Genomic DNA, 14012 nt, shown 5'->3' on the forward strand with positions numbered 1-14012 from the left:
ACTCATGAATTCAGTTATTAAGTGGGGAGCTCAATACTTTTGTCCATACACTGTATTTATTTACTTCTATTTGAATTGATCATTGGTGTAATTTCTTTATTTTATGGGAAAATACAACTTTAGTAGTATTATCTGCTACCATTATAATTATAGTCTTTTGTATACAAACAGGGAGTCTGCCATGATGTATAAGGCTACTTTCACACTATAGATAAAGCTCTGTCACAAACGGACGTTAAAGCTCTTTTTTTCCCCGTCCATTAATGTCCGTTATTGTAACAGAGCCTAACAGGGGACATAACAGGCACAGAGGATTCCATTCACTTGAATGGAATTCCCTAACGCCCGTTATTGCGCCCGTTATTCCGCTGGAGAATAGCAGGGAAAAAAGACGTCCCAAGCTCAATTTTTTTCTCCCGCTATCTTCCAACGGATCCGCTACTGGCGTGCAGTAATGGGAACTTTCTATAGTGTGAAAGTAGCCTAATACTGTCATGTATTATCTTAACCATGTACATTGCAATAAATGCACTAGTCTTTGTGATCTATCTGCATCCAGAAACTCACCCTATGCACTCACCAAGATTTTCCGTAGGATACATTCTATGTGACTAAACTATCCTCTGCACAGTTACTAGAGCCAGGATATAGAAAGTTACCTGTATTCCCGATGCACAGTGGAAATAACCCCTTTAAATGCCCATGTACAAGGCTAAGGCACTATGCATGATGCATGTGACTCATAGACCCAATAGCTCTAAATCCAGAGAGACGGGCACTCCGCATGTCTTGTGTTGCCTCAGTGTGGCATACTATTTTCCACAAAAAAAAAAAAGAATACTAGGAAAGAATACTTCAGTGATACGGCATGTGGTGGAGCATGGCACAATTCTTTTTAACCTGATTCCTTATTAACCTGTTACAGAAAACATCTGGGTGCCTTCATATAAAATCTCCCGGATGTATGAAACCATAGAAATCTGCATTTCATTACAGATCCATAATAGAAACATTTATGCATGAGGCCTTGTTTATATTTAAACCACTTAGAATGCAAATTTTCCTACGGAACTGGAGGGTATGAAAGGCTCGGTTTAATGACAACCTAAATAAAATTCTTATTACTTCAATTATTCAACTCCTTTCCCAGCATTGTGAGTGCTGTAAGGTATACCATAGTTATGGAGGTGGTCACACCAAACCAGTACAATAGCCTCTGATTGCATTCAGACCATTTAACATACTGTACAAATTCCTGTTTTCACAGGAACACTGCTGGATCCCGAAGGTCTCTATGATGAGGAGGTGTGCACCCCTGACAATCTACAGAAGTGAGTAATGAAATACATATTTGGTTGGTCACTTTGATTATTTTTATTAATTCTGAGCACTGTAGTTGTATAATAGCAGTTTGTATGTAGTAGTTTCTGCCCTTGTGGTGTAGTTTGAAGAAACCTGATTGTAACAGCTAATAATGACTGAACCATGCAAAATCCATAGATACAGCACCAGAGCCATGCTCGGTATCTAAATACAGCACCAGAAGTAGACTTGGTAAATGCAGTACCAAAATAATTCTTATTACAGTAATACAGTACCAGAACCAAGCTCAGTACATAATTACAGCTCCAGAAGCAAATAGCTGGCTGGCAGCTCTTATCAGGATACAGGTTATATGTATACCTTAAAAAGATGGAAAGCATATGTCTCCACCATCTTTACCTATCTTTTAAGCAAATGAAAAAGAATCAGAACCAAGCTGAGGAATAAAAAAAAACGAGTTTAAACCTACTATATAAACAACTGTCCCTGTTCATATGGTCTCCACAGCAGTGCTGGCTGGTTCTGGCCTGCACTGCCTGAGAATGGCAGGTATCATTAATGGCATGGTTAAGTCATCCTGCACTGGACAGAGGCTTACAACACAGGACTGTGTACATTTTAGAAAGATTGAGTTAAATGCAGAGCTGGCTGTATTAACCATAACCTGCAGTCAGGGAAGAGGTACTCACCCCAGTGTTGCTATGCCAAAAAAAGGTTGTGTTGGGCAGAGATTGTGCCATTATGGGTAATATGGGGCTTTTTTTTCTTATCTTAGAGTCCTAGAAAATGAGGATGGCAGGAAGGAATATCTGGCATATCCCACCAGCAAGAACCATTGTCCCAACCACAAGGGAAGAAAAGTTCCATTGAAGGGTAGTGGCCGCAGAATTGATTATATGCTGTATTCAGAGGAGGGACTTAATATGGAATGGAAAGTGGTAAGTACATGGCTGTTCTCCCTATATGTACATATGAATCTATGTTGTACAGATCCGTAATGCTTTGTCTAAAGCCTGTTATAGGCCCATACAGCACTACAGTGTGGCCCAGATTTTGTTTTGCAGCATCCAAAGATTTTGGTGGCATGTTCTCTTACATTTTGTCCTCTAGAAGCACGGTTTTCTAAAGAGCAATATGATGCTTCATAAAAGCTACAGAATATGGCATGCAGCATGACTATGTGTCTGTAAAACAGCCCAGTGGGGAGCCATACAGGTTCCAGATTAATGACATTTTGTCCTAATATGCACATAAATAGTTTAGCTGCTATTATTATGGTGACGGATTTATTTTTGGCTTGCACAATATGTTGTCCCACTTACAATGCTCAATCTACAGACAAATAACATTCTACTTTTATTTTAGGAAATTGAAGAATACAGTTTTATTACACAACTAGCAGGACTTACAGACCATGTGCCAGTAGCAATGCGGCTGACCGTTTCTCCCGGAGAAGATGAGTCTTAAGCAGGACTATAGACTCTGCCAGTATTAATGGGAAAACTACATACAATATGGCCTAGGGTGTTCCTCCAAGCACCAGAATCTGGAGTAGGGAGATTTCTCCAGCTTCCTAATGGAGCCCCTGGAGTCCTTCACCATTTGGACTGCGTGAAGGAGGTGGACAGGAAGAGAGTTCAGAGGCTTCCTTACTGGTGCCACAGGGTACCAAGAGCAGCTCCCGTAGCCGGCCAGCCACCTTCTCTGTGGTTATCAGAATGAGAGGAACTAGAACAGATCCAGTGCCATTCTTTCCAAGATGTTTTTATACCACTATATAGCACAATTTAGTTTGTAACCGTGATATGCTGTTCAATGTTTATTTTTCTTTATTTAATTTTTTTTCTCTTTTTGGCATAATCTTTGTATATCTAAAGAAAAATGAGGACCATTTACCTTTTTACTTTTTAGGCTCTTGTTGTAGTTCTGAACAGCTCCACTAGCATGCGCTATAATTGCATGAGGCTCTGCATTAAAAAAAAAGAAAAAAATATATATAATATATAAAAAAGAAAAAAAGAAAAAAAAAAAGAAGAGAAACATCCAATTTCACCTGGATAATTTTAAAGGGATAAATCCAAGAACTCAAACTGCAAATTATCAAACCTGTTGATTGGCTAATGCTTTTTTTAATGGCTTTGCAAAAATTTCTTTACTCTTTTTTTCAATGGTTATAGAAACTACACAATAAAATATCACCCTGCTTTTATGAATGTGCATTCTGTTGCCAGTTCGAAAAAGCTGACAGCGGTCTTTGGTCTATGCCAGTGGTCTCTAACATGGTTTTCTGCAGATTTTGTTAAAGGGGTTTTCCAGGCAAATAGAAAACTTTGCTTACTGTCTCTCTTTGCATTAAAACAAAAAAAGAGTGAATACTTACCTTCCTCACTCCCCCGCTGCTCCCTCTGTCGGTTCTTCGGGTTCCAGCTGTGGTCCTGTTATACCAGCTGCATAGGACATCCCACTTCTCTGCTCAGCTCTGTAGTTGACAGTGTCGGGGGAGTGAGGGAGGCGCGTATGCACTCTTATGCTGTTTTAACACATAGAGAGGCAGTGAGCAAAGTTTTCTTTTTACACAGAAAACCTCTTTAAACTATAACTTCCATCATACCCTGAGTGCCTGCAATTTGTCAACAGCTGGAAAGCCAAAGAAGACCACTGGTCTACTTAAAGGGGTAATCTGGACTCCAATATTAGATCAAAAAGGGTTATTAGGGTAACGTTGCAGTACCTTGCACCTCCAACTACTAAATAGAAAGCAATTACAACGGCAAGCAAAGGTAAACATTGAAGAGGCTGTGATGCTCTTATGAGCTGCTCCTTCAAACAGCTGATCAGTAGGGGAGCCAGGAGTCGGATCCATGCCGATCTAATATTGATGGCCTATTCTGGGGATAATCTGTTTGTTCAATGTAACTTTGTTCCACATAATAGAACAGAGCATTGGCCCTACTGCTTCAGCTCCCCCGTGTAAGCTCTCAGCATAAATGATCCTAGTGGTGCTCATGCAGGTTCAATGCAAGTGTCCATGAGATATATAATCACAAAGAAAACTTTCCGTGACACTCACCGATGATCAAGATGTGGTTTATTGCAATAAAAGCTGGTTACCAGGACAGAGTAAGAAGACAGCCGTTTCACGGCACCACGCTGCTTCTTCAAGCCCATCAGTCCAAATCCACCCAGTCTAAATGCAGAGTACGGTTGCAATCTATGGGGTGCAAGGAGAAATGCCCATCAATCACCTCCTTATATGCCTGTAATATTGAACTGATACTATAGAAAAATTGTACAAAAACTAGGCACACTAATGATATCTGGAAACCCAGAAATGCTGACAGTCAATGATAAAGTCTGGTGCAGTATGATAAAGTCTGGTGCAGTAAAACCATTGGGTGGGTCTTCTTTGTATTTTTTGCTGTCTAAAACCAGTAAACTACAATTTATAAAAAGGTCTTTAGTTATTGTCACTAGAGATCGTGTGCCTATTCCTAAAAGTCTTCTTCCAGCACAGTCTTTTTGTTTTTAGTTGATCTTGCGGATTCATGAAGGTACCAGCTTTTCACAAAGAGGAGCGTATTCCATGGTAATCACTATTAGCCCTGGTAATAAATCCCTAATATTGATGATTTTATGACCCCAAGATGGTGCTGCAATGACATATGCCTTTTAATTTGTTTTATTTGCCAAATACTGTATGCAGGACTCAGAAAGCCTCCCATAAGCTTTAGAAAATGGGCCATTTTAAAGCAGAGATTTTATAGCAGAGCAATTTCCTTCTTGAGGTTGTGATTCCAGGGCTAAAGGTTGTAATTTTCTCCAATAATGTGGATACAGTCCCTGCAAAAATGATGGATTCACTGCATTGGTGGATGTTAATCCGGCTTTTTTTTTTACAAATTTACTTTGTACTAAATAAACAAATCACCAATATGACACAAAATAATGTTTCTGACATCATAATGTTTACAAACATTCTGACATCACGAAACATAACTCAAACAAATAAAAGTAAATTATTTTAATGTGTGGTATAGGCTTTTTCAGATCTCTCAGTCTCTCATTTTTATTTGGATTACAAACTTTAAGCTGACTTTCCTACAGAAAAGCATTAACCCCTTAAGGACCAGCCCATTTTCACCTTAAGGATACGGGCATTTTTTGCACATCTGACCACTGTCACTTCAAGCATTAATAACTCTGGAATGCTTTTACTTTTCATTCTGATTCCGAGATAGTTTTTTCGTGACATATTCTACTTTATGTTAGTGGTAAAATGTTGTCGATACTTAAATCATTTCTTGGTGAAAAATTCCAAAATTCGATGAAAAATTTGAAAATTTAGCATTTTGTTTTACTTTGAAACTCTCTGATTATAAGGAAAATGGATATTCCAAATACATTATATATTGATTCACATATACAATATGTCTACTTTATGTTTGCATCATAAAGTTGACATGTTTTTACTTTTGGAAGACTTCAAGGGCTTCAAAATTCAGCAGCAATTTTTTCAATTTTTAAAAAAAATTTCCAAGTCGGAATTTTTCATGGACCAGTTCAGTTTTGAAGTGGATTTGAGGGGCCTTCATATTAGAAATACCCATTAAATGACCCCATTATACAAACTGCATCCCTCAAAGTATTCAAGATGACATTCAATAAGTGTGTTAACCCTTTAGGTGTTTCACAGGAATAGCAGCAAAGTGAAGGAGAAAATTCCAAATCTTCATTTTTTACACTTGCATGTTCTTGTAGACCCAGTTTTAGAATTTTTACAAGGGGTAAAAGGAGAGAAATCACCCTAAAATTTTAGCCCAATTTCTCGCGAGTAAGGAAATACCTCATATGTGGATGTAAAGTGTTTTGCGGGTGCACTAGAGGGCTCAGAAGGGAAGGAGCAACAGTGGGATTTTTGGAGAGTTTTTCTGAAATGGTTTTTGAGGGGCATGTCACATTTAGGAAGCCCCTATGGTGCCAGAACAGCAAAAAGAAACCCATATGGCACACTGTTTTGGAAACTACACCCCCAAGGAATGTAACAAGGGGTACAGTGAGCCTTAACACCCCACAGGTGTTTGACGACTTTTCGTTAAAGTCGGATGTGTAAATGAGAAAAAAAAATGTCACTAAAATGTTGTTTTTCCCCATATTTTACATTTTTACAAGGGGTAATAGGAGAAAATGCCCCCCAGAATTTGTAACCCCATTTCTTCTGAGTATGGAAATACCCTATGTGCGGACGTCAAGTGCTCTGCTGGTGCACTACAATGCTCAGAAGAGGAGGAGCGCCATTGAGCTTTTGGAGAGAGAATTTTTTGGAACAAATGTGCGTTTACAAAGCCCCCCGTGGTGCCAGAACAGTGGACCCCCCACATGTGACCCCATTTTGGAAACTACACCCCTCAAAGAATTTAATAAGGGGTGCAGTGAGCATTTACACCCCACTGGCGTTTGACAGATCTTTGGGACAGTGGGCTAAGCAAATAAAAAATTAAATTTTTCATTTTCACGGACCACTGTTCCAAAAATCTGTCAGACACCTGTGGGGCATAAATGCTCACTGTACACCTTATTACATTACGTGAGGGGTGTAGTTTCCATAATGGGGTCACATGTGGGGGGGTCCATTGTTCTGGCACTATGGGGGCTTTGTAAACGCACGTGGCCTTCAATTCCAGACAAATTTTCTCTCCAGAAGCCCAATGGCGCTCCTTCTCTTCTGAGCATTGTAGTTCGCCCGCAGAGCACTTTACATCCACATATGGGGTATGTTCTTACTCAGAAGAAATGGGGCTACAATTTTTTTTTTCTATTTTCCCTTGTGTATTACAATCTTTTTATTAGATTTTTCAAAACATAAAACAATTACAACATAGAGTGCATTAAATCATCATATCTTTTACAAGGAAGATCCATCACATATTACACACATCTGTTTTTTCCCTTGTGAAAATGAAAAATTTAGGGTAACACCAGCATTTTAGTGAAAACATTTTTTTTTCATTTTCCCATCCAAATTTAACGAAAATTCATCAAACACCTGTGGGGTGTTAAGGCTCACTATACCCCTTGTCACATTCCATGAGGGGTGTAGCTTCCAAAATGAGGTCACATGTGGTTATTTTTTATTTTTTTTGCATTTATGTCGGAACTGCTGTAAAATCAGCCACCCTGTGAAAATCACCAATTTAGGCCTCAAATGTTCTTGGTGCGCTCTCACTTCTGAGCCATGTTGTGTGTCTGCAGAGCATTTTACGCCCACATATGGGGTATTTCCGTACTCAGGAGAAATCGCATTACAAATTTTGGGGGTCTTTTTTTCCTTTTACCTCTTGTGAAAATAAAAAGTATGGGGCAACACCAGCATGTTAGTGTAAAATTTTATTTTTTTTACACTAACAAGCTGGGGTAGACCCCAACTTTTCCTTTTCATAAGGGGTAAAAGGAGAAAAAGCCCCCCAAAATGTGTAGTGCAATTGCTCCCGAGTACGGAAATACCCCATATGTGGCCCTAAACTGTTCCTTGAAATACAACAGGGCTCCGATGTGAGAGAGCACCATACGCATTTGAGGACTAAATTATTAGGGAGTGCATAGGGGTGGACATAGGGGTATTCTACGCCAGTGATTCCCAAACAGGGTGCCTCCAGCTGTTGCTAAACTCCCAGCATGCCTGGACAGTCAGTGGCTTTGAGATGCTGGGAGTTGTTGTTTTGCAACACCTGGAGGCTCCGTTTTGGAAACCCTGCCGTACAATGCGTTTTAATTTTTATTGGGTAGGACAGTGTAAGAGGGTGTATATGTAGTGTTTTACCCTTTATTATGTGATAGTGTACATTCACAGTGGCAGGGGTTTAAGGGTTTAAGGTGGGTTTCCCGCTATGAGTTTGCACTTTGCGGCAGCTCAAACTTGAAGCAGGAAACTCACTGTAAACCCGCCCGCCTGTGTGAATGTAGAATGTACCCTGTACATTCACATGGGGGGGGGGGGCAAACCTCCAGCTGTTGCAAAACTACAACTCCCAACATGCACTGACAGACCGTGCGTGCTGCGAGTTGTACTTTTGCAACAGCTGGAGGCACACTGGTTGGAAAACCTTCAGTTAGGTTCTGTTATCTAACTCAGTATTTTACAACCAGTGTGCCTCCTGCTGTTGCAAAACTACAACTCCCAGCATGAACTGATCGCAGAAGGGCATGCTGGGAGATGTAGTTATACAACAGCTGGATCCCCCTTATTTTTCCGGGTCACCCGGTCACCGGAGACACATATGACCCGGAAAAATAAGGGGGATCCAGCTTTTGTATAACTACATCTCTCAGCATGCCCTTCTGCGATCAGTCCAGCGGTCTTAATTGACCAGCGATTTGCGGTGATCACCGACATGGGGGGTCTCAGGACCCCCCCCCCCCCCAAGGGTTTGCAAGAGGTGCCTGCTGATAGATATCAGCAGTAATCCTGGTCCGGTCCCCGGCGGGGACCAAAATTCCCACAGGCGTACAGGTATGCCCTGGGTCTTTAAGTACCAGGGCGTCGGAGCGTACCTGTATGCCCTGAATCCCTAAGTGGTTAAAGGGGTACTCCGCCACTAGACATCTTATCCCCTATACAAAGAATAAGGGATAAGATGTCTGATCGCGGGGGGCCCGCCACCAGGCCCCCTCCTATAGACTTGCATTGAAAGGGCGGGGCATGGGCCGGAGCCGTGACGTCATGATACTCCAGCCCCTGTATCGTGAGTCATCAGGCACAGAGCGATCTTCGCTCCATGCAGCTGATGACAAGTGGGTGCTGCAGGAGATATTGCGCGGGTCCTCAGTGGCGGGACCCCAGCAATAAAACATCTTATCCTCTATCCTTTGGATAGGGAATAAGATGTCTAGGGGCGGATTACCCCTTCAATGCTCTGCTTCTTCCTCCTCAGCTTTTTTTTATTTTTCCACAGACAAAGTTGTATTAGAGCTTATATTTTGTTGGACAAGTTGTACTTTTCATTGGCATACTTTATTTTGGCATATATTTTCTTACAGAGCCAGAAAAAATATATATGTAGTGCAAAATTGGAAAAAAAATATGGTTTTGTGCAATTATTTGGGACAATAATTTGAGTTCAAAATAAGGTAAAACATGTTTATTTATTCTGTGGGTCAGTACAATTTCAATGATACCAAACTTGGATAATTTATGGCATTTGGATTTTTTTTTTTTTGTGCACTGTTGACCGGATCAGGAATGTAAAAATTATAATCAATTGGACCATTACACATGCGATGATACCTAATATTTATGTATTTTTGGGGAAAATAGAGGGGATTCAATTTTTTATTAGGAGGGATTTAAAAAAATATATTTTTAAAAACTTTTTTTTAATCTGTCCCCTCACATACTGTCATTTCCAGGGTCAGGAAGGGTTAAGTTTTCTATTGTGATGCTTTAACGTGAGACTGAAAACTTCAACATTTCAAAAGGCAATGGTTTCCCTCAGCTCTTCATCACAGTCCTCCCACCTTGCTCACTCCTCTCCAACAGCACTCTTGCAGGCAGGCTCTCTTTCCACACAGCCAATCTGCAAAAGCCGTTGTATTCATTCCCTGTCTGCTCTTCTGCCTGTGGCATTGCCCAGCACAACACACTTCATTCTTCCCTAAATGTCCATAAAAAGATATATATGTATATGACAGGGAGCTGTGATGTAAACTGTAGAGCCACTACAGAAACATAATTCAGGGAGTGGGGTTTAAGGTCAGAGAAAAGATCCAGCCATGCCTCTTAAAGGGGTATTTCATGAAAATACATGTTTTTTCATACTGACTTTAGAAAGTTAAAAGAGGTTTGTAAATTTCTTCTATTAAAATATCTTAATCCTATCAGTATTTATCAGCTGCTGAAGTTGAGTTGTTCTTTTCTGTCTGACAACTGTGTTCTCTGGTGACACCTCTGTCTCAGTAACTGTCCAGAGTAGCAGCAAATTCCCATAGCAAACCTCTCCTGCTCTGGACAGTTCCTGAGACAGACAGAGGTGTCAGCAGACAGCACTGTTGTCAGACAGAAAAGAACTCAGCTTCAGCATCTGATAAGTACTAGTAGGATTAAGATTTTTTTAATTGTAGTAATTTACAAATCTGGAGCCAGTTGATATGGAAAAAAATAATATTTTTCATGGAATACTCCCTTTAAAACAGCAGAAGATGATGCTTTGTCTTGGGAGAGAGTAAGGAGCTGGAGACAATACTACACTGAAAAATGAAAGACAACACAACGTTCTGTAAAGGGTAAATCAAGCATAAATATGCTGAAGCTTGAACAATATGTATATAAGCAAGTTATATATTTTGAGGCATCTTATTTAAGTAAAATGTTAGATCTGTGAGTATCTTTGTTTGAATGTAATGTAAATTACAAAAGGAGATTCCATCATTTTTCTTCTATTTAATCTGGAAATACACATGCCACTATTTAAAATCATTTCCTTACATTTGTTTGAGGTTTGTTTAATTAAAGACAGAATGTTCAGCTACTAAATATTGTTTTGTGTCATATCTGTAGTTTTCGTATTTGCTACTAATTAAAAAAGCTCCTCTAAGGACCCATTCAAACGACAGAATATCTGCCCCAAAATTCCTACAACCACTCGCTATCTCTATACTTTTGTTGGAATCCCAAATTTGAATTTCTGTGACAGAATTTTCCACCGCAAAAAATGATTCCATGTGCACGACGTAGCATAATCCTATTAAATACATTGGGAGGCTGTGCACCGGAATTTCCAAGCAGAATTTCTCCATTCTGGCATGTGAATGGGCCTCCATCATTTTTGTCAGGGGTCTTGGAATAAATATGATTTTAAATATCATGAATTATGTGTCTAGACCCAGAGGAATTATAAAGTGGACCATTTGATATAAATAGACTAGCTGGATTACAGTATATATATCACCAAAGCGTACCGTATTTTTCGCCGTATAAGACGCACTTTTTCTTTCCCAAAACTGGGGGGGGGGGGGGGAAAGTTGGTGCGTCTTATACAAATACACATTAATTGGTGCGTCTTATACAAATACACATTAAAACCCTGTCCTATTGCGGCGGTCCCTGCGGCCATCAACGGCCGGGACCCGTGGCTAATACAGGACATCACCGATCGCGGTGATGCCCTGTATTAACCCTTCAGACGCGGCAATCAAAGCTGACCGCCGCGTCTGTAGCCAAAGTGACACTAACCCGGCTGCTCAGTCAGGCTGTTCTGAACCACTGCAGTGAAATCACGGCGTCCCGAACAGCTTACAGGACACCGGGAGGGACCTCACCAGCCTCCACGGTGTCCGATCGGCGAATGACTGCTCCTTGCCGGGATCCCCTGCTTGGCCGGCACTCTCCTTCGTCGTCATCATGTCGTCGCGCACGCCGTCCAGTCATCCAATAGAAGCGGTGAGCGTAGCGACGTGATGGCGGCGACGGAGAGCGAGGATACCAGGCAGCAGAGACGTTCCAGAGCGACGGGGACAACCCGGGGATGCAGCGACAGCGATGGAGGGCGACATCCAGGGCAGCGGTGACGGGTCCAGAGCGGTGGGGACACATGAGTATTACCTCCTATACCAGTCGTCTTCAACCTGCGGACCTCCAGATGTTGCAAAACTACAACTCCCAACATGCCCCGACAGCCGTTGGCTGTCCGGGCATGCTGGGAGTTGAAGTTTTGCAACATCTGGAGGTCCGCAGGTTGAAGATCACTGTCCTATACTTTACATTGTATTTGGTTCAGAATCTTTTTTTTCTAGATTTTCCTCCTTTAAAATTGGGTGCGTCTTATATGCCGGAGTGTTTTATATGGCGAAAAATACGGTAGATAGCTGACAAAACAGCAACACTATCTTTTGGGAAGACTAAAACACATACTTCTTACTTGAAAATTCATGCTTGGTTCGTCATCGCAATGAAACATTTTCTATTAAGATATGCTTGCACATTCTCAATTTCCAGCCTCATGTATTTGGATATAAATCTGGCCTCTAGGGAAGATCTTGGGTTAAATTAATGCAAACAGATGGTATCGGTGGGTGCGTTGCTACATGAGGAAAACAACATGAATATGTTAATATTACACAGTAGAAATCTTATCAAACACTTGTAATAAATAGGATTAAATTTGTCTGCTTGTGGCATTTAAACCCATAATTCCCCTACGTTGTCATTAGATATGAAATATATAGATAGCTAGATAGATAGATACAGCAAAAACAAAAGCGCAGCAGTACTCCCAAGTAATGATGAATGGCTGGATGATGGCCACGTGAGGTGGCCGAAACGTTGATGTACATTTTTTGGTGATAATAAAGCTACCATTCATCATTACTTGGGAGTGCTGCTGCGCTTTTGTTTTTGCTGTATCCAGAAGGGCTTGGGACCAGAGCCTAACCACAGCCTGCACCCACCTACTTGAGCTTGAGACTCGAGTGCTGCTACACCTGCTAGATATAGATAGATAGGCCGTTTCGAGGCCGTCGAAACGTCGCACCTGTTTTTGAGGATGAAATAAAACACTACACTTTCTTTGGAACTATGTTTGTGTGCTGCGGTCTTTTCTATGTGGATCTAACAGGATGCCTTGACCAGGGATCCCATGATGGTGTGCACCTAACTACAAATAGTATCTGGGCGGATGTGCTGTTCTTAGGACTCCATTAGATAGATAGATAGATAGATAGATAGATAGCAAGTAGAGATAAATCCACAGCACACAAATATCAGTGAAGGCATGAAAATGTATTCCATCAAAACGTGAATGTCATACAGCAACGTTTCAACCAGCTCTCCTGGTCTTTCTCAAGTTCAGTACAAATGGTGCAACACACACTTTTCATAATGGTATCCATTTTATAACACACTAGCTGAGTACCCGACGTTGCCCGGTTTTTCCTTCCTAATCCTTGTTGGGGAGGAAAAACAACATAGGAGGAAGCTTTTGATTTCATATCCCATCCTCATATATTGTTGTCATATCCCGTTTCCATATCCCATCCTCACATCTCAACCTCATATCCCATCCTCATATCTCGACCTCCTATTACATCCTCATATCTCGACCTCATATCCCGTCCTCATATCCCGACCTCCTATCTCAACCTCATATCCTGACCTCCTATCTCGACCTCATATCCTGTCCGCATATCCCGACTTCATATCCCATCCTCATATCTCGACCTCATATCCTGTCTGCATATCCCGACTTCATATCCCATCCTCATATCTCGACCTCATATCCCATCCTCATATCCCGACCTCCTATCTCGACCTCATATCCCATTCTCATATCTCGACCTCATATCCCATCCTCATATCCCAACCTCCTATCTCAACCTCATATCCCAACCTCCTATCCTGTCCTCCTTTCTCGACCTCATATCCCGACCTCCTATCTCGACCTCATATCCCAACCTCCTATCCTGTCCTCCTATCTCGACCTCATATCCCGACCTCATATCCGGACCTCCTATCCCAACCTCATAGGCCGTCCCCATATCCCGACCCCATATCCCGTCCCGTCTTTGTGAGATGGGGTGTGTCAGCGGACCTGAAGAAAGAGGGAGCCCCTCCGAAACGCGTTGTCCATCCATATCTAATCCTTTTTATGACTATGTAATAAAAAGTGATCATAAATCCCAGCACCTTCTCCGACTGCTAA

At 41.3% G+C, this 14012-nt stretch overlaps 2 protein-coding genes across 5 annotated transcripts in view; one reads left to right on the forward strand and one right to left on the reverse strand.

Annotated features, from left to right (window-relative positions):
* Positions 1-2826, forward strand: part of SMPD3 (sphingomyelin phosphodiesterase 3) — a 175464-nt gene extending 172638 nt beyond the window's left edge. For all 3 annotated transcript variants that reach the window (XM_056526418.1, XM_056526419.1, XM_056526420.1), the window contains 3 exons: positions 1268-1331; positions 2099-2261; positions 2689-2826. In XM_056526418.1, the coding sequence (XP_056382393.1) occupies positions 1268-1331; positions 2099-2261; positions 2689-2790 (329 nt within the window). In that variant the 3' untranslated portion in view covers positions 2791-2826. The remainder of the gene's footprint in view (positions 1-1267; positions 1332-2098; positions 2262-2688) is intronic.
* A 1583-nt stretch (positions 2827-4409) lies between these two features.
* PRMT7 (protein arginine methyltransferase 7) overlaps positions 4410-14012 on the reverse strand; it is a 101100-nt gene continuing 91497 nt past the window's right edge. Inside the window, exons 19-20 of one of the 2 annotated variants that reach the window (XR_008845222.1) lie at positions 12234-12339; positions 4410-4534 (exon numbers count right to left, since the gene is read on the reverse strand). Coding sequence is in view for 1 of the 2 variants with exons in the window: in XM_056526417.1 (XP_056382392.1) it covers positions 12362-12395 (34 nt within the window). In the remaining variant the exon portion in view is untranslated. The other variant, XM_056526417.1, reaches the window with a different exon arrangement.

Source organism: Hyla sarda, chromosome 6 (assembly GCF_029499605.1).
Source record: "Hyla sarda isolate aHylSar1 chromosome 6, aHylSar1.hap1, whole genome shotgun sequence".
In the NCBI taxonomy this organism is placed as follows: domain Eukaryota; kingdom Metazoa; phylum Chordata; class Amphibia; order Anura; family Hylidae; genus Hyla; species Hyla sarda.